General features: G+C 37.1%; 1 protein-coding gene across 1 annotated transcript; it reads right to left on the bottom strand.

The window, feature by feature from the left end:
- Positions 1-2,288: 2,288 nt before the first annotated feature.
- Positions 2,289-3,711, bottom strand: LOC132174212 (uncharacterized). Its single transcript, XM_059585904.1, has 2 exons — positions 2,990-3,711; positions 2,289-2,892 (listed from the first exon to the last, which is right to left on the bottom strand). The coding sequence occupies exons 1-2, from the start codon at positions 3,709-3,711 to the stop codon at positions 2,289-2,291; spliced, it is 1,326 nt and encodes a 441-aa protein (XP_059441887.1).
- Positions 3,712-20,736: the final 17,025 nt, after the last annotated feature.

Here is a 20,736-nt window from a genome sequence, read left to right as displayed (position 1 = left end):
ATTGAATTCCCATTAATGCTCTGATGGGGTTAAGCTAAGCTATAGAGCCAAAGTTAGTGTCTAATATCAAACCACTCGTAATTCTTTGTCTCTTACTTATGCTATAATTCTCGTATTTTAGGTTTTCTTACTAACTTCAACATATCCTATTGCTTACCGGGGTTGATATATAAAAGGACTATACTAATTTATTAACTTGAACAATAATTTTCAGTCTTCACGTCTCTCCAAAATCTTTTGTACAACGCTTGCCCATATCGTTTTTTTTTTTGGTCGCAATATACAGGAAAAGGGGAAGGGGACTTACCCATCGCACTTGCTTAAGAAAACAGAGTTATATTTAGCTTTTGGGCTGCGGTTTGGTTTTTGCTTTGACCAAGAATTCTACAGAAATTCCCTTCGTTCTAGGAGATGCCGAAGAAGCCTGAAAATGACCTTAAAATAGATGGATACCCATGATTAACTGATTGAACGGGGTTCTTCCCTCTTCCTAAGCAACCAATAAGTTTGGTGTACCAAGTCTCGGTTGGATGGAAGGAGACCTTTGCACAACGCCAAAGATGGGCTCATTTGAAAATAAATAAATAAATGAAATAAAACAAATTAAAAAGGAAAATAACAGGAAAAAGAAAACCCAGAGGTCAAAGCAAAAGGAACTCTATAAGCGAAACAAAGCAAAGGGCTATCAATTATCATATAATGGTAAAAAGCATTTTTCTCATACTAATCAAAACCTTAAGTGAATGTTACAATTCTTTTAATTTAGGGAAAACTTTATTTGCTATCCTTAATATTTTATTACTTTTACAATAATACCCTTAAACTTTGAAAAGTGTCAATATGAAATTACCAATTTTCAAGAGAAAGGATATGTAGAGCAAATGCCAGAGGGATTAAAATGCTAATATGGAGAGCAACTATGGGATGAAGAGACATAATGAGAATGAGTCATTCCACTTTGACCAGTAGAGGCGGCCCATTTAGCAAAATTGTCCACATACATACTAGTTACTAGTTAGCATTGCAATCAAGTTTATGAGAAGAACATACTATATTAAGATTTAAAAGCCAACGAACTTCCAAGATAAAGGGATTTAAAAGAAGAAAAGAGGAAATCAAATTTGAAATGTTAACTTAGTGGTGGTTGTGTTTTGGAGTAAATGTTGTTTTGTGTATGTGTAAAGTTTGCAACTTTTGATTATGTTGTGTTTTGTGTATGTGTCTGAACTTATTTTGCTAAGTTGACTAGTGAACTGTAAAGTTAAGTTGGTGTTTGTTATGGATGTGATTTAGAGGTGTTGTTTTGTGCAAGTGTTTGGACATATTTTTATCATTGTAAAGTGTTGACCATGTAAGGGTCCCTTTGTGTCTAGACATATTTTGTCATTGTCAAGTGTATCTGTAATATTCCGATAAAAACAGTAGTTTTTATTCATTATTAAAGGATTTTCTGCAAAGAATGGTTAAAGGATTTATGAAAAGCCCGGTTTTATAACAAAGAACCTAAGCCTATACTTATAACCTAAAACTCCTTAGGCATTTTGAAGCACAAACCCGAGCTTAACTCTTTCTGATCGAATGTATGCTAGGGTTACCGGACATACACTACTATTTTTAGTAGAGGACGTATGTTAGGGGACCACTGTAAATACGCCAGCAAAAAGTACAAGGACGTACGCCTGGGGACAACTCGGATGTATGCTACTTTTTGGAAAACCATTACATAATACCTGGACATACGAAGCACCCTTTAAACCGTTGAGTAAATAGTACCGGATATACACCCCAATAGTACCGGACGTCCCCTACTTTTCAGAATAGTTGGTGAGTGCCTCAGCCTTTCTTCACCTATAAATACCCCTCAAACCCACGCCCATTTCACCGTTCAAATCACCCCCAGGCTTCCATTGTGAGTGTGTTCTTGTGAGGTTGTGTGTTTTGTGAAAAGGAAGAAGTATTTTCTTGGAAGTTGCTCTATGAGGTAACCCCTTGCCTGTTATCAGGGGTGGAACTAGAATTTTTGGATTGGGGGGACGGACTTATATAATACATAAATATATAGATGTATATAGTCTTTCTTTATAGGTGTGTATTTATGCTAAATAAAAACATAGAACTTTTAAATTTAATTTCATATTAAATTGTACGCCATTACAAAAGTTGCATGTTTATAGAATCATCGTAGAAAAGATCAAGAGAACTTTCTTTTCAAATACACGAGTTTCATATTTTGCTATAGACATGTACAAAAAAAATCCAAAAAAAAAGAACATATTTTCTCCTTTAAATTATGCTCGACGACGATTGCTAATGGAATAAAATTCATCCATTATCATCTCTGAAGTGAAATTCTTAGCAATTCCTTTCTCAATATAAACTACTAAATGGTCTGCAAAAAACTCATCCTCCATTCTAGTACGCAATCTAGTCTTTATAAGTTTCATGGCAGAAAAAGCTCGTTCTGTAGTCGCAATAGAAACAGGGAGAGTCAACACTAGGCGAATCAATCTGTCAATCAAAGGATAGATCTTTGACTTTTCTGAAACTACCAATCCTCTGTATAACTCAAATAATGTAGACATAGTTTGAAAATCTTGATGCTTTGGCACATCAAGCTTATAATGCTGCAACTGAAATTTCAAACAAATTTTTTCTTGCTCGGTGAAATCTCGAGGATAAAACTTCTCAGCCAACTTGCATATATCATCAATCTTAAATGATTTGTATGTATCTTTATGGCTTAAAGCAACACAAAGAATGAGGAGTTCCACAGCTTGCTCACTAAATCTATTTTTCAATTCTTGTAACTCAAAGTCTATTGCAACAGTAAATATATCAACTCTAAAATGATGCTCCACTGTTGTCGGAGACCCTTCATCTTGACGACGAGATCTACCTCAAGTTCTAGTGTAATGAGCATTCATATCAGGAATATCAATATCATTTTCTTTCACAAAATGATTTAACAATAGCAAGCAAAGGCTCCCACCCATCATCTCTCATCTTTTGAATGAGTGATTGTGTAGTTGAAACTTGACTCATGGCATTTAAAATGTCTAGTAACTTTTGTTGCAAAGTTTGGCAAAGCATATTCGTGAGTCCCATAATTTCTTTCATCAAATGCAATATCAAAATAAATTTAAATGATGTTAATATCATGTAAGCCGCTTCAGCATCACCACGTTGAGAATAATTAGCTCCCTCATTTGAGATCTTGTTGATAACTGAACAAGTTGCACCAAACATTCTTATCATGCTACAAAAAGATTGATTATGAGATGACCATCGAGTATCTTCAGGTCGTTGTAAAGTGTCAATTTGGTTTACCCCCCTTCTAGTCTCAATTACATTATAAGCAACCAAATTTTTAATTTCAACAGCATGAATAGATTGCAAGTCATCATGATGTTTAGAAGAACCCCCAACAATATTAATAATTAAAGCCAACTGGATAAAGAATTGATGAATGTGATTGGCTTCTCTAGATGCTGCAACTAAAGCTAATTGTAGTTTATGAGCAATGCAATGCACATAATATGCATAGGGACAATCCCTAGCAAATAAAGCTTGTAACCCATTCCATTCACCACGCATATTACTAGCTCCATCATATCCTTGGTCTCGAATATTTTCGATTTGGAGGTTGTAACGAAAAAGAACAGCACATATCTCTTTTTTCAAAGTTGATGCAGAAGTATCTTTAACATACATGTTATGCCAAATACTAACTAAATTAATAGATAATAATTGGTACGTTTTAACTCACAAGTGTACAATATCAAAACAATAGTATAGTGTAGCAAGTACGAGATCGATCCCACGGAGATTGTTGATTTTATTTAGAATTAATTAAAATATCAAAGTTGTCACGAATTTGATATTGATATATTGAAAAGAAATAAAGATAAATAAAAAGTAGGGTTTTGATATCCACCACTAATCATGCTCAAAGGATATAACAATATGCCAATGCTCTAATCATATTATGAATACCTAATGTTTGCCAACCTAAAGGCATGGGTGTATACTTCTTAAGCTATAGATTTTCCTAAGCAACGAGTTAGGCATGAGTGTATACTCTAACTCTTTTCTTTTTTAAAGGATTTAGCATGGGTGTATACTAAGTTGTTCTTTAAGAAAGCATAAATCTATGGAAATCGACAAACACACGGAACCTAGAGCATGGGTGTATACTCCCGGTTTTCCATGTTGATTAACCCAAGAACCTGATGTGGAATTCTTTTGTTACTCTTATTAAACCCAGAACTTGGTCATCCAAATTGATTTAATTAACTAATCCATACCGCATGCATATAATGGCCAATCATACACATATAAGGAATTAAAAAAAAAAAGGCATTAATCAAGTTAAGCATCACAATATGATTATCACAAAAGCGCCAATATTGAAATATTAAATAAACATAATTAGGACTTCAATCTAACCCTCCTAAAGAGTTTAGTTACATATAATTAAAATAAAGGGAAAAGAAAGAACCGAAAACCGCTCATAGAAGTAGCCTCCAAATTTCCCCCTCCAAAGTTGTGTTTAAAGATCGATCTTGAATTATGAGGTTTAGAGGTCTATTTATAGACTTAGGAATACTCTAAAAATCCTAGAAACCCTAGTAAACTCGTAGGGTTTAGTCCTAGTGCAACTAGGACTAGAAAAACCCTAATATGGAAAGCAATATAAGTCTGGCCGCAGCTTCTGGAATTCTCCAGCGCATGGGTGTGCTCGATCGCAGCCCGTGTGCGCTCGATCGCACGGCTGCGATCAATCGTGTATCTTCTGCGCTTGATCGCAGATGCGATCGAGTCTTCTCTTGTGTGCACGAACGCACGTCTTGCTCTTCACAACTGGACCTCTCTGGAAGTGCACTCGATCGCACTACTAAAATGCTTTTTCTTTCTTCAAATCTTCTAGCTTTTTCCCAATTTTGTCCTTTAAGCCCGATACTTCCAAGAATGCTTTCTTTTCTTCCGAAAACCTATAAATCAATGAAAATACAAAAAGGAAATAAAATAGCATAAACTAACAAAACTAAGGAATTAACAAATATAAGTTAATAGCTAAAATATGAATATTTTGACACTTATCACACCCCCAAACTTACATATTGCTAGTCCTTTAACAATACAAAACTAAAAACAAAATGAAAAACAAAAAAATAAATTGATCTTCGTGGGATGTACGATTGCATTTAGCATATGCAACAAGCCTTTTAAACCTCTAGGCATTCCCTAGAGGATGAGTGAAGTCTTGTGAGGGTTTTCTAGGAATGTTACCCACAAACATTATGCAAAAGTCATGTTATTCAAAAATTCAAGTGTCACTCAAAACCATGGTTCTCATTCATTTGCAAGCTTAAAAAGATAAACTCCATCTTCATAATGAATTGGAATTTTAAAGTCTAATTACTTACAAAAGACAGGCTAAGGCATCACAAATTCGAAACAGTGTAAAGTGAACTAGCACAAAAAATATGAAGCTTCCAATTATTTCCAATATGTAATGTCTCAATATCTTAAAGTTCACTAAAATCCCCATCAGAATGAATAACTAGGGCAAACTTCCTTTTTCTTTCTCTTCTTGGTCAGGTTGTACAATGTTTGGTTCTCTTAAGCTTTCTAATTGACCCATGTAACAAGTGTTGAGTAAATGAGTCCCAAACCAGGTGGTTTTAGGGCATTAGGTGTAAGATACCTAATTTGAACTTACTAATTCAAGTCAAAAAGGTTACAAAACCAGACTAAGCATGACATTAACCAAATCAAAATTCTTCACCTTTTGACGTGAACATTCAATGCTTAGTGAAGCAAGAGGTCCAATTACTTAGTGAAAAGCTTATCAATAATCTTTTTTTTTCCCTTTTTATCACACACACACACACACATAGATATATATATATATATATATATATATATATATATACCAAAGTATCCATTTAATAAATCATCTAGTTTCACCCAAGACATAGAAACACACACATCAGACTTTCATGTCATACCCCACAAATTATGTGCTAATGTGCTTGTATAAGATCAGATCAAACATGTGAATTCTCAACTGCCAAAAGCAAGTAACCAAATTGAAAAAAACTTTATTATTAGATCATGTGTTCAAAATTTTAAGCTCACCAATGAAATCAAATCACAATTTTTAAGATCAACCAAAATTTAAGACAAACATGAACATGCATATATATATTTTTTTCTTTTTCAAAAATGGCACAAAGCGTGTGTAAAGTGTCTCCCATACCCCCAAACTTAAATTACACATTGTCCTCAATGTGTGTACAACATGGATCTTACCCGGGAGATGGACGAACTGTTTAGAATAGCATGGCTCATAGCACACCCCTAAACTTAAACCGAAGCACACTTGTCCCTACAAAACAAAACACTATAGTAACAAAGGAAAACAAAACAAACTAAAAATAAAATAAAGATAAAATAAAAACAAAGAAACAAAGAAATAAAAATGATATGCTATGGGGTGCCTCCCATTAGTGCTAAGTTTAATGTCTTCAGCCAGACTGTGGCACTCTAAACTTGAAGCACCAGTCTTTCCTTCTCTTGCACCAAAGGGAATGAATCTATTTTATTGCAAGTTAATTCCAAATGTCTATAGATCGGGGAGGACCACTTTGAGTTTTCTCAAACAGTTTCTCATCCGGTGGGGAATCATGAACTGGAATAAAGTAAGAAGAAAACTCAGGGAGCTTTTCTATCTTGATGTCCTCAATTTGCTCATATAGTAGCTCTAACAGACTTCTCTCTTGGCCTCTTGGTGTTTCAGGAATAAGAGCTAATGTTGAAGAAGTCTTAGTGCTCTCTTCTTTTCCTGATATGGTTCCTGTGGAATTTTGGTTTGTTCCTCCTTCCCCTCTTCCACTTGATTTTCAACCACCTCTTCACACCTCAATGTGACAGCTTGCTCATGATAGTAAGTGCACTCTTCCTCCATGTAGTGCTCATTAGGATTGGCTACCAACTGACTTTAGCGTACTTCTTCTTCTTTTTTAAGTATGTTTGATATTTGCTTGAGGTGAGCAGCCATCCTTTCAAATGATTGAGTGCGAGAGTTCTCCATCCTTTCAAATGATCGCTTGCTTCCCTCCTTTGGCTAAGATAAGCTGACATTGTTTCTTCTAAGCTAGCATGCGCTTCTTCTATTACAGAACTCTTCGGATGAGGTATCTCGTCTTGGTATTGTTGAGGTGGAGAGGAATATGAATAATCATATATGGGAGATGGTTCCTCTTCATGAACTTCTATCTTGAAAATGGATTGCCACAGACTGGGGCTAAGACAAGAATAGGAATGATCATAGAACTATAGAGATGACTCCTCTTCATGATAGCAATTTCTCTCTTCCTCTATATAATGTCCATGTACAATGGTAACTGACTGACTTTGGGGCTCTTCCTTTTTGAGAAAATATGTTCTTTGTGTATAGTGGGCCTCCGTCCTTTTAACTGATTTCAAATGAGAGTTCTTCATCTCCTCAATTGCTGAACTGATCATAGCTAATGTATTTTCAAAAAAATCAAGAGGAGGTGGTTCAGCCTGATATTACTGTTGTGGAACTGATTGAAAGGAATATGTATGATCATAGAATTGCAGATATGATTGATGTTGTAGTCCATGAGATTGTGAAGCATGAATTCCGAAAGCTTGAGCTTGCCACGAGAGATTGGACTGTTGGCTCCATGACGGGTTACAGGAATCAAAATAGCAGTCATTCCCCCGGTCTAGAGAATGATATGTTCTTATGCCTAAAAATTTTGTTAGAAATTTGTCTTATTGAAGGACATTCTATAACATGGTGATAAGGGTCATGGTATGATGAACATGGTCCATGGGGCGTCAGAATGCCTCCCCACATGTGTTAAAAAAATAAAATAAAAAAATTTAAAAATAAAACAAAATTAAAAATAAAACTTACAAAGATGCAGACACAACTGACCCTGGATGAAAAGAAAAGGAAAAAAATCAGATCTATAATTAGTATAATAACTGTGCTGCTGTTGGGATGTCCAGTTGAATGCACCGTGAGATGCGCTCGATCGCACTGGTGCGCTCAATCACCTTGGATGCGAGCTCGAGCGCACCTCCGAAGGCAGGACAATAATTGCGGGAAAAACTTAGAAAAACAACAAAAAAAAATAAAATAAAAAAAATTCCAAACGAAATCAAACAATCCTCGGCAACGACGCCAAAAACTTGTTGTGCCAAATACTACCTAAATTAATAGATAATAATTGGTACGTTTTAACTCGCAAGTACACAAGATCAAAACAATAGGATAGTGCAGTAAGTACGAGATCGATCCCACGGAGATTGTTGATTTTATTTAGAATTAATTAAAATATCAAAGTTGTCATGAAATTGATATTGATATGTTGAAAAGAAATAAAGATAAATAAAAGGTAGGGCTTTGATATCCACCACTAATCATGCTCAAATAATATAACAATATGCCAATGCTCTAATCATATTATGAATACCTAATGTTTGCCAACCTAAGGGCATGGGTGTATACTCTTTATGCTATAGATTTTCCTAAGCAACGAGTTAGGCATGAGTGTATACTCTAACTATTTTCTTTCTTAAAGGATTTAGCATTGGTGTATAGTATACTAAGTTGTTCTTTAAGAAAGTATAAATCTATGAAAATCGACAAACACACGAAACCTAGGACATGGGTATATACTCCCGGTTTTCCATGTTGATTAACCCAAGAACCTAGTGTGGAATTCTTTTGTTACTTTTATTAAACCCAGGACTCGGTCATCCAAATTGATTTAATTAACTAAATCATACTGCATGCATCTAATGCCAATCGCACACATATGAGAAATTAAAAAAAAAACAGGCATTAATCAAGTTAAGCATCACAAAAGCGCCAATATTGAAATATTAAATAAACATAATTAGGGCTTCAATCTAACCCTCCTAAAGAGTTTAGTTACTCATAATTAAAATAAAGGGAAAAGAAAAAACTGAAAACCTCTCCTAGAAGTAGCCTCCAAATTCTCCTTTCCAAAGTTGTGTCTAAAGATGGGATCCTGAATTGTGAGGCTTAGAGGTCTATTTATAGACTTAGGAATACTTTAGAAATCTTAGAAACCCTAGTAAACTCGTAGGGTTTAGTCTTAGTGCAACTAGGACAAGAAAAACCCTAATATGGAAAGCAATATAAGTGTGGCCCCAGCTTCTGGAATTCTCCTTGCAGCCCGTGTGTGCTCAATCGCACGGCTGTGATCGATCGTATATCATCTACACTTGATCGCAGATGCGATCGAGTCTTCTCTTGCATGCACAAACACACGCCTTGTTCTTCACAGCTGGCCTTCTTTAGAAGTGCGCTTGATCACAGATCCCCTGCGATCGATCACACTACGAGAATGCTTTTTCTTGCTTCAAATCTTCTAGCTTTTTTTCAATTTTGTCCTTTAAGCCCGATACTTCCAGGAATGCTTTCTTTTCTTCCACAAACCTATAAAACGAAGAAAATACAAAAAGGAAATAAAATAGCATAAACTAACAAAACTAAAGAATTAACAAATATAAGTTAAGGGTTAAAATATGAATATTTTGGCACTTATCAATGCACAATATTAAAGATTCGCTCCCTAATAAAACTGTCTTTATCAACAAACCTCAAAATAATAGCCATTTGCTCCCTTTTTGATTCATCCTGAGCTTCATCAATGAGAATGCAAAATTTGGCATACCCAATTTCTTTTCTAATCGCATCCCGCACTTTATTTGCAATGATATGTAGGATTTCCTTTTGAAATTTGGATGATGTATATTTGGCATTTTTTTGAAGCATTTTCCAAGACAAGTCCAGCAACATTGTCATTATAGCTTGCTAGGAGCTTTACCAATTCAATGAAGTTACCTTGATTTTTCAAGCGAGAGCTTTCATCGTGACTTCTAAAGGCACATGCTTGGAATGCAAGCCATTGAACACTATCTATAGAGGTTTTGAGCCGGAACCAATTATTCTTTGTTTCTTGTAATGTTTGCTTTTCAACTATCTTGTCAATATGTCCTGACTGATTTATTAGATCCTCACAACATTTCACGGCAATATTATGTGGTGAATTTGGATCTTTCCCCACATGTCTCATTAAAGAACTATTCATCCCATCGCTTGCATTTTTCCAATTGTTAAAACATTTCCTTGTAAATGCATCTGATCCTAGACGACCTGTTGGTTTCTTAGCAAAAACATAGCATTGAAGAAAAAATGTAGCATCCTTTGATTTTGAGTACTCCAACCAAGTTGAGTATGTCTCAAACCAAGAGGCTTGAAATCAGCGACAATTATTACCCGTTCCAAAAAATGGCTCTTCCGAAAGCTTGGGTTGACATGGGTGGGCTTTAATATAAGCACGTCGAATGTCATCTTGTAAGTTAAGAGGGAATTCCCATATTTGCGGACGTAATCCTGGATCACGTTGTAAAAAGGTTGCATTCAGTTCTTCAGGTTGAATTCTTGGACATTTGGAGGGATGCTCATCAGTCACTAAAGCCTTGAGATTCGTTGCTAAAGGTCTCTCTAAATGTGTATAAACATTAACTTCTGATTAACTCGCATCTTTTTTCTTAAGGAATGAATCAAGTGTTTTTGGCTTTCCCATATTTCTCTTAACTTTAAGAAAAATTATGGATCAAGAATTAACCTGAAAAATATCTAGAAGTATAAGAATTTTATTTAGAATTTCATTATATTTCTTATTATCACTAACAAGTGAAAGGATGCCAAATAAATTAATAAATTCAAACCTATCAAATTAACCCACAAAATCTAACAATGAAAACTAAAATAAATAAATAAAACTGTATAATTTTTCTATATCAAAATACTGAATCGATTCGAAATCTCATGGCATCATAAATATTCAATAGTACAAACTACTAGCAAAATAAACTAATCATGATCTCTAGGGTTCAAAAAAAATATACCTTTCAGCATGATACCTCGTTCTTGCTTGTGAAATCCTGGAACTAGTTGTGCCTTACCACAATGCGAGATAAATTTCTTAAAACCTATTTATCAAAAAAAAAATTGTTGAAACATGATCACTTACTTTTGGCATCTCATTCTAATTCATGGACCATAGTCATGTGACTCAACTCCACTCTTAGCTACCAATTGAATATTATAATATCATTACAATTTACAATTTATTATAAAACATGTAAGCTAAAAATACTAGATTGCTCACTACTTAAGCTTTCTTCCAAATTCCAATTGAAGGCTAAGCTCAGACAATGGAAACCTTTTAAGCTCACATCCTCATACAATAAGTCTATTTCTTTTTTCTTTTATTTTTAAGATCACATTCTTTATTGGATGTAGTAATGATTTGTATTCTCCAAGTTGACTATCTTTTGAGTTGCTACCAAAATTCACAAAAATCTAAGGGAAATAAAGGTACTGACTCACCAATACCAAAATTAAATAAAAACAACATAGACTCACCAAAAAACAAAGTCACAAACAACAAAATTAAATAAAAACAACACAGACTCACCAAAAAACAAAGTCACAAACAACAAAATTTAAAAAAAAAAAAAAAAAAAAAAAAAAACAAACTTTCTAAGATTATGACAGACTCACGTCACTCAGACATTCACCAAACAACAAAGTGGCATGTACTCATGTCAGTCACCATGCACCAACAATTAACAAAGCGACAAACTTGAAACTTCCTATTAAAAAAAAAAAAATTGCACCCACTTGGCACTGGCGAGGCCAGACTTTGAGTGTTTTGCTTATGCCTTTTCAAATGTTTGAGAGAGAAAATGAGAGTTTTTTGCAAAGGCCAGGCTCACCAGTCACCACACACCGACACACGGCTTTAGGCTTCACCGCTTCAGTTCACCAAAAAATCAGATTCAGAGTAGAGATAAAGAGTTGTAGTCTTGCAGAAATACACTGGCAGAAAAAATAAACAAGCTTCTTCAATCTTCCAACTACCAAGCTTTAATTTTTCGTCAAATGGATGATGGATCTAGGATTGTAAGAGAGATCCGCAGCTCAGTCATAGTGCACACTTCCATTCTAGAGACAATGTAGAGTAGTTTTGAAAGTGAAAATAGATGAGAGAAGCTGAATCACATGGAAAGGCTGATTTTGTTTTCAAGATGTGATTTTTGTTCTGATGCCAAGCTACCAGCAGAGGTTAGTTTGATGCTTGACTCTTGATGCAATGCTACTCAAGGGCTCAAAGCTCCAAATCAAATTGTAGTTTTGCTAGTTAGAAACGAACTAGAGTAAGACTGTCTAGCCATTTAGGGGCAAACAGAATGATCCAATTTTAGTTGGGATGAAATTAAAAAAAAAAAAAAATTAAAGAGGATAAAAATATTATTTTGGGGGGACGAATTTTTTAATTTATGAGACAAATTTATAATATATATATATATTTAAAGAAGAATTTCAAAAAATTTGGTGGGACATTCGTCTCCCCACTGTAGCACGTCCGTTTGCCCCTACCCGTTATATGCTTCTACTACTATTTTTTGGTTTCTTAAATGTTGTGAGTTTTCAAAAGATGTTATGTTAAGCTCTTTACTCTTTTCCTTACAAAACAAGAAATGTTTTCAAAATAGTTTCGAAAGCTTCTTTGATTCCTTGTATTGCATGTTTTCTTGCATTGCATGTGTTATCTCTTAGCTTAGAAGAGGATATAGTAGCGTATAGATTTTATAGAAGCCTTAAAACATAGTTTGGAGCTTTAGACGGATGACCTAACTCACTGACCGGACATACACCCTCGAGCCCCAACGTACGGTCAGAAAGCCAAGCACTGGCCCTTAAGCCTCACTCGTGTGTATTTTAGAGTCTAGCAATCCTTTTGTTAGATAAGGCTTAGTATTTTACTCGTAAGGGTCCTCTAGAACTCAGCATAACGGCATGTCGTATTGCGTTATAGCAGGATTTAGCGATGTCGGAAGATTCAAGCGAGCGTACGAGGTAAGTAAACACTTACGAACTCTTTCCTTAAAAACGTGGGATATGTCAGTTGACTGACCACGAGTATGATATAAACATGTCTACTTTTCATAATAACTTGGTAACTGCCTTATCAACTGATTAATAAGATGCATCATATGACATGGTACACTGGTATGTACAGTATAATGACCATGTGCTTACTGTATAGACTAAATGCTATGAGCAAATGTGTGTGTGTTATGTGGGCTTCGGATTCAATGGTTTCGTGACCAGGAGTAGTTCGAAGCCCAAAGGGCCAATGAGGGAGATCAGCAGCGGCACTAATAGCGACGACACCGACTGCACCTACGATTGCACCCACTTTAGAGTGGATAAGGCCCAGCACCGGTACTAGGTTCTTTACAAGGGGCAGAAGATTATAGTCGAGAGAGGAATCGATGTGGCTAACGTAGCCAACAAAGCTCCAAGGGTATGGACGATACTAGACACCCAGGGATGGACAAACATGGTGGCAGATCACTGTCCCACAGTCGAAGAGCTGGTCCACGAGTTCTACACCAATATCCACATGAGGTGCGGCGACTCTTTTCACACTTGGCTCAGGGGCAAGCCAATCATAGTGACCCCTACTCTCATCAGCTGCATCACAGGGGCACCATGAGTACACGACCCAGGGTATCCTTACCCAGTTGATGGACTTCCCACACATGCTCAATTGGTAGAGCGTTTCACCAACATGCGTCCCCACCAGATGGAAATGGAGGGAGAAGAAGGTTTCCAAATGAGTGACCTCAAGGGCAACGACGACCGGTGCATCTACCGCATCATGGTTAGTCGGATATTTCCGGTAGTGAGCCTCACATCCATCACTATTGAGCGAGCTCGCTGCTTGTATGCACTTTTGACTGAGGACCCCATGGATTTCAGTTCCTTGGTTACGACGACGATGATGGGAGTACGGTTAGCGGACCAAATCACTGCCCTGTCATATGGAGCCTTAGTCACCCCGATCACCAAGCATGTCAGAGTCTCTACTAGAGGCTTGAAGGAACTACCACCATCAAAAGAGTTATAACCTCGTGATTCCTTAATGCGAATAGTGCTTACCTTCGAGAAGCTGAGCAAGAGTAGAGAACACCATGACCACCGAGGACGGCCTGAGTTGATGGAGCATCCTCATTTACCAGTCAGAGTGAGCGTCTAGACCATACGGAGAGTATGCTCCAAAAGGTGTACCTGTCCCTTCAAAAGATGAGCACAACACTAGCAGAGGACCACGCTATTCTCATGCAGCTTCGAGAACACTTGATGGGATCCCTTGACGTCAAGGATTATGGCATCCACACTCCAACTTCAACCGGGGGAGAGGAAGCCCGAGTGTGAGGGGCACACATGGTCGAGAATCTGCGGAGCCCAACTCTAGGAGACGATCCCGCTCGTAGAGCGCCTTTTGTTCGTGATGGTCGCCTTCTTTTCAGCTATTTTTGTAAGCCCACCTTCGTGGTGGCAATTTTGTATGTCTTGGTTACGCTATATGTCCACCTTGGTGGTGGCAATTTTGATGCACTATGTATGACTGTTTTACTATGCTTGTTTATGTATGTGATTGTTTCTCTTACTTCTGTAGATTATATTATGCATGCCGATCCTTCCAAAAACCATGTGTTTCATTTTAAACTTTTAATTGTTGTTTTTGGAAACCCTCTCTACCAGGAGAATCTTGTTTATAAGCAAAACCAAATTTCGAGGACGAAATTCTTATAAGGAGGGGAGAGTGTAATACCCTGATAAAAACAATAGTTTTTATTCATTATTAAAGGATTTTCTGCAAAGAATGGTTAAAGGATTTATGAAAAGCCAGGTTTTATAACAAAGAACCTAAGTGATAAACGCCGAATGTTGCACATTCAAGCCCCTTAATTTGCATATGTTAATTCCTTAGCGTTGTTATTTATTTGATTTTGTTTTGTTTTTGTGTTTTAAGGTGTTTAATAAAGATACAAGAAAATCATTGATTTTGGGCTCAAAATGCATTTCAAGTACTGTAGCAAAAATATTGTAGCAAAGTTACTGTAACGGGTACTATAGTGAAGCACTATAGCAATATACTATAGCACACGGGCGGCAGAGACAAAAACGAATCCGAAATTGATAAGGAAAGTTTTTCTAGGTCTCTCAATCCGATTGGGAGACTGAATTACGATTTTTCTGGGATTCTTAGGGCTTCTAGGGTTCTTTTAATCCCTATAAATAGGCCTTTAAGCTTTGAGGAAAAAGACACACCGCTTCCTAGAGCTATAAATCAGAAAATTGTCTTTGGAGCTTAGAAGATCATGAGCAGCTAAACCAGTTATGGGGTATTGATGTAACCTTTTCCAAGCACAATGGTTTGATTGTATTTAATTTCTAGTTTTTCAATTTATGCATGTTGATTGTATAACTCTGAGGATTGCTACAATTGATTTCTATTCTTCATATTAAATGCAATTATTCTTAATTTCCAACTCAATATTAGTAAAATTCTTATCTTGGCTTAGAAAGTATTTTACTATTATTGAACTCAAATCTTTCTTATTTTCTGTGATTATAAAAATGATGGTTATACAATAGTTCTTAATTGACATGCAATCAATAGGGTTAGATAGACCATACCTAGGAAAGACGGATCATACTACACCCTAGTTTAGTATCATTTAGGTAGACGATCCGTGCCAACCGAAGATGGGCTATACTATTCCATTGATTGAATGAAACTTATTAAAGAATCAAATAATTCATACTTAGGGAAGACAGGTCATACCGCATCTTAGTGGTTAGGTGGACAATCCGTACTAACCAAAGATGAATTATTTTTATTCTTCAATAATGTGTTTTCTTGTTTAATTATAACATGCACGGAATGAATTGCTAGACTTAAATATGATTAACCATTGATGTGCAGATAGTGGTGAAGTCAATACCTACTTTCTCTCTCCCATATATTTACTCTCTTTATTTCCGTTTATTTCATGCACTTTGAACTGACACAAACAAATCATTCTCTTTTGAATTAAGTTAATTTTAATCTTTCAAATTTTGATAAACAAACCCCTATAGTCCTTGAGGTTCGACACCCTCAATATAGCCCTACCCTACAGGATTCGTCCTATTGAGAGTGGTAATTTTATAATTGATATTTTTTGTCACAAAATACCACATCAATTTTTGGCGCCGTTGCTGGGGATTGATTAACAGTTTAATTATCAAATTTTAACGATTTATTTTAGGTTAATTTTTATCTTTCTGTTTTTCTTTATTTTACGGTTCTAATTTAATTTTGTTTGTTTGTTTGTTTGTTTTTGTTTTTGTTTTTGTTTTGTTGAGTTTTCCACTCAGGTCCGTACCTGCCCATCCCTGTGACTGGGATCGAGCACAGATCACGTGCGATCGAGCGCAAGTAAGCACTCAAGTAGGAATTTAGCAAGCTGGGCTCGAGCCCTCCACTCCTGCTCTCGCACCCATCTGCGGCAGTACGCTCGAGCGCACCAGCAGCAGTCTGCATCCAAATTCCAGCGCATCTAAGGGCTGTTTGTGAGCTTTAATTTTTTTTTGTCTTAGTTTGACTTTATTTTATTTTATTTTTGTTTCTGTTTTTATTTTCTTTTTAGTTTATGTTAGGTCGCCGTTCTTTGTCTTTGCCATTAATTACTTGCGACCTCGATATTGAACACACTCTTAGACAACTTAGAGCCGAAAGGAACTCTAAATTGCTAAGAGCACACACCACTGAGACCATGGGTGACCATGTGGCTTTAAGAGATCATTATCTCTATGCTAGATACACTTCTCCCACATGTCTCAGGCTACCTAAGCCAAGCACCATACAAAGTTTACCATCTTTCCTAGGGTTTAGCAACGAAAACCATTATGACTTCCTCAATGAGTTCTTAGCAATCTGTTCAACCATTAAATTGACTGGATTCACTGATGATGCTCTAAGGATGCGTCTCTTCCCTTTCTCCCTAAAGGAAAGAGCCAAACATTGGTTTAATTCCTTGGCACCAAACTCCATTACTTCTTGGGCTGAATTGCAACAAGAATTTTTGAAGAAATACTTCCCTATAGGAAAAACCAATGGCATTAGGAGAGCTATCACTAGTATCTCCCAATATGAGGGCGAGCAATTCCATGAGACCTGGGAGAGATTGTGGGACCTTTTTAGATCATGCCCACACCACGCTGTCCCAAAATGGCAGCTAGTGCAAAGTTTTTATGATGGCTTGACCGAGCCTCATAGACAAATGGTAGATACATCCTATGGGGGGACATTTATGTTGAAGAGTGAGGATGAAGCATGTTTGTTTGAAAATTTAAGCCGCAATTCTATTCATCATGCTTCCACTAGACGTAGGGCAACTGCACCTAAAGCACCAAAGGCTGATGGTCTTTTGAGGTAGGAAATTCTGATGTAGCCACCCAAGTAGTTGAGGCTATCACCAAGAAGCTAGATCAAATGATGACTACTGGTTTTGCTCCTAATACTGCTCACATGCACACACCGCATGACCCATGCTCATTTTGTTCTAGTCCTATGCATCATGTAAATGACTGCCCTATTGCTGGAAATTATACTGATGTTAATGAGCAGGTTAATGCAGCTTTCTCCAGACCGGGTAATGATCTCTATTCCAATACCTACAACCCGGGGTGGAGAAATCATCCCAACTTCTCATGGAAGAATCCAAATTTAGGCAACTCTGCCCCAGGGCCACACCATCAAGCTCAATCCAACAAGCAGCCTTACCAACCTCATTCCACTTACTGGCCTCCATAGTAGCAATACCAAGCCGCACCATCTCCTTGATCGGATTCCGACTTCCAAGATCATATGTTGAAAAGTCAAGATCACCTGTTGAAAATTGTGAGCGAGATAAGTCAGTCTGTGAAATCTCAACAAGAGACAGTGAACTCACACTCCCAATCCATTGTCAAGCTAGAAGCTCAAGTTGGACAACTTGCCAATGCCCTCAACAGGAGGGATGAAGGAAAGCTTCCAAGTCAGCCAGTGACCAACCCTAAGGGACTATACATGGTAGAAGGAAGCACATCTGATCTGGAATACGTTCAAGCCATCACCACATTGCGAAGCGGAAGACTGGTTGACAATCATGTGGAAGAAAAGAAGGATGAGCAAATTGAGGCCCCACAGAATTTGCATCAGGACAAGGGTAAACAAGTAAGCATCGAGGCATATTCATCATCTGCCCCCACTCCTGAGGTACCATATGAGCCAAAGGTCCCATTCCCAGATTGGTTTAAGGCACCCTCCCACTTCGTGAAACAAGGAGAGAAGTGATGCTGGAGAATAATAATAATAAAGTAGATTTATTATTTATGCTTCAGGTAACCCTTTTCAATAAGGATAGGGTTTTTCTTTTCCTATTAGGATTTGTTTTCCTTTTCCAATTGGGTTTGCATTTCCTTTTCCTTGTTAATTTAGGAGGTGCCTAGCCTATATAAAGGCATCTAGCCTTTGTTATTTTTCAATCCCGTTTATACTATCAATTAAATTTAAGTCTTTTAGAGTTATTTCTTTGTTTGCTTATTTATGGCACTTAGGAATTTTCTCTTCCCTATTTGTTATTTTCTCTCTTCTTGAATTCCCTTTTCTATCTTCAAATCTTAATTTCTGTTGCTTTTATACGTTGTCAGAATAATCCTAGTCCTGCCCGGCGTCAGTTGGTATCAAAGCCAGATTTTCATACCAACTGACACCGGGCAGAACTAGAATTGTTCTGATAGCGTAAAAAAGTAGCAGAAACTAAGATTTGAAGATAGAAAAGGGAATTCAGGAAGGGAGAAAATAACAAATAGGGAAAAGAAAATTCCTAAGCTCCCCAAATAAGCAAACAGAGAAATAACTCTGAAAGACTTAAATTTAATTGATAGTATAAACTGGATTAAAAAATAACAAAGGCTAGATGCCTTTATATAGGCTAGGCACCTCCTAAATTAACAAGGAAAAGGAAAAGCAAACCTAATTGGGAAAGGAAAATAAATCCTAATAGGAAAACAATCTTAATAGGGAAGGAAAAACCCAATCCTTATTGAAAAAGGAAAACTAAAGCATAAATAGTAAGTCTTCTTTATTATTATTATTCTCCTGCATCAGTCTCCCCGGGTTGAAAAGAACTCGCCCTCAAGTTCAAGTTGTCTTTGTCTTCATCAACAAAATATGGAGTCAAATGCTTCACGTTGAACACATCAGAGGTCTTTAAATGACTTGGAGGACGTAGTCAGTATGCATTGTCATTTATCTTCTGCAGAATCTCACAAGGCCCAATCTTCCTCTCCTGTAGCTTGTTATACTCACCAACAGGGAAACGATCACGTGTGAGTACAGCCCAAACTAAATCACTAACCTCAAAAGTTACCTTGCGTCTTTGGCTGTCGGATTGTGCTTTGTACTTGACATTGCTCTCTTCTATCGCTTTCTTGACCTAGTCATGAACCCCTCGGAGATAATTCGTCATCTCATCAGCCTTAATACTCAATCGACCAATATGGGGAATAGGTGCTAGGTCAAGCACTCCCGATGGGTTTTGCCCACACACGATCTCAAAAGGCCTCAACTGAGTCATTCTATTCTTGGACCGGTTGTAAGCAAACTCTGCTTGTGCCAAAGCCAGGTCCCACTACTTTGGCTTATTTCCAGCTAAACTCCTTAAAGGATTTCCCGAGCTGCAATTTACCACCTCAGTTTGACCATCTGTTTGGGGGTGGTAGGCATTGCTAAAATTAAGCTTGGTCCCCATCTTTTCCCATAGGCACTTCCAAAAATGGCTCATGAATTTTGTATCTCAGTAAGATGTAATAGATCTTGGAATCCCGTGCAAGTGAACAATCTCCCAAAAATATAGGTGAGCAATTCGAGCGGCATCCAGCGTCTGCCGGCAAGCAACAAAATGGGCCATCTTGAAAAATCGATCAACCACCACAAGAATAGAATCCTTGCTCCTTTGAGTGCGAGGTAACCCCAAAACAAAATCCATACTGACGTCAAGCCATGGGCCATCGGGCACTAGTAATGGGGTGTATAGACCCGCATTTGTGAGGGTCCCCTTAGACCTTTGACAAATAAAACACCGTTCCACTTAACGGGTCACATCACTAGTTAGCTTGGGCCAATAATAGTCTGATGAGACCAAGGCGAAGGTTTTGTCTCGCCCAAAGTGACCTTCTCCATGCAACTCTCGTATTATTTGCTCCCTTAATGAACTATTTGGAATGCATAATTGTAAACCTCGAAATAGATAACCATTAAGAGTAACATAATCACTACGCTTACCTACAGATACCTCAGCAAATATCTTCCCAAATGAAGGATCTTCCATATACAACTCTCGAAAAGTGTCAAACCCCACAACTTTGGTATGCATAGTAGTAAGGAGTGTAACCCTCCTACTCAGAGCATCAGCAACTCGATTCAAATTTCCTGATTGGTGCCGTAAAGAAAAAGTGAATTCCTGAAGGTAAGCAACCCATTTGGCATGTCTACGACTAAGCTTCTGTTGGCCATTGATATACTTGAGGGCCTCATGGTTAATGATAAGGATGAACTCCTTCCGCACTAGGTAATGACGCCAATGTTTCAAAGATTGTACAATGGCATAAAACTCCAAGTCATAGGTGGAATAGTTCTTCTTGGACCCTGACAACTTTTCACTGAAAAATGCAATTGGACGTCCCTCTTGGCTTAGGACACCTCCAATGCC

The sequence above is a fragment of the Corylus avellana genome, chromosome ca3 (genome assembly GCF_901000735.1).
Source record: "Corylus avellana chromosome ca3, CavTom2PMs-1.0".
Taxonomy (NCBI): domain Eukaryota; kingdom Viridiplantae; phylum Streptophyta; class Magnoliopsida; order Fagales; family Betulaceae; genus Corylus; species Corylus avellana.
The sequence above is the reverse complement of the archived record's forward strand: the minus strand, read 5'-3'. Positions and strand labels throughout refer to the sequence as shown.

What these genes read in the sequence shown, in the direction of transcription:
- LOC132174212 (XM_059585904.1), bottom strand. Translation starts at nt 3,711, where the DNA reads ATGTATGTTAAAGATACTTCTGCATCAACTTTGAAAAAAGAGATATGT. An exon ending in CAAAAGATGAGAGATGATGG is followed by an intron (nt 2,893 to 2,989) that starts GTGGGAGCCTTT and finishes AACTTGAGGTAG; the next exon opens with ATCTCGTCGTCAAGATGAAG.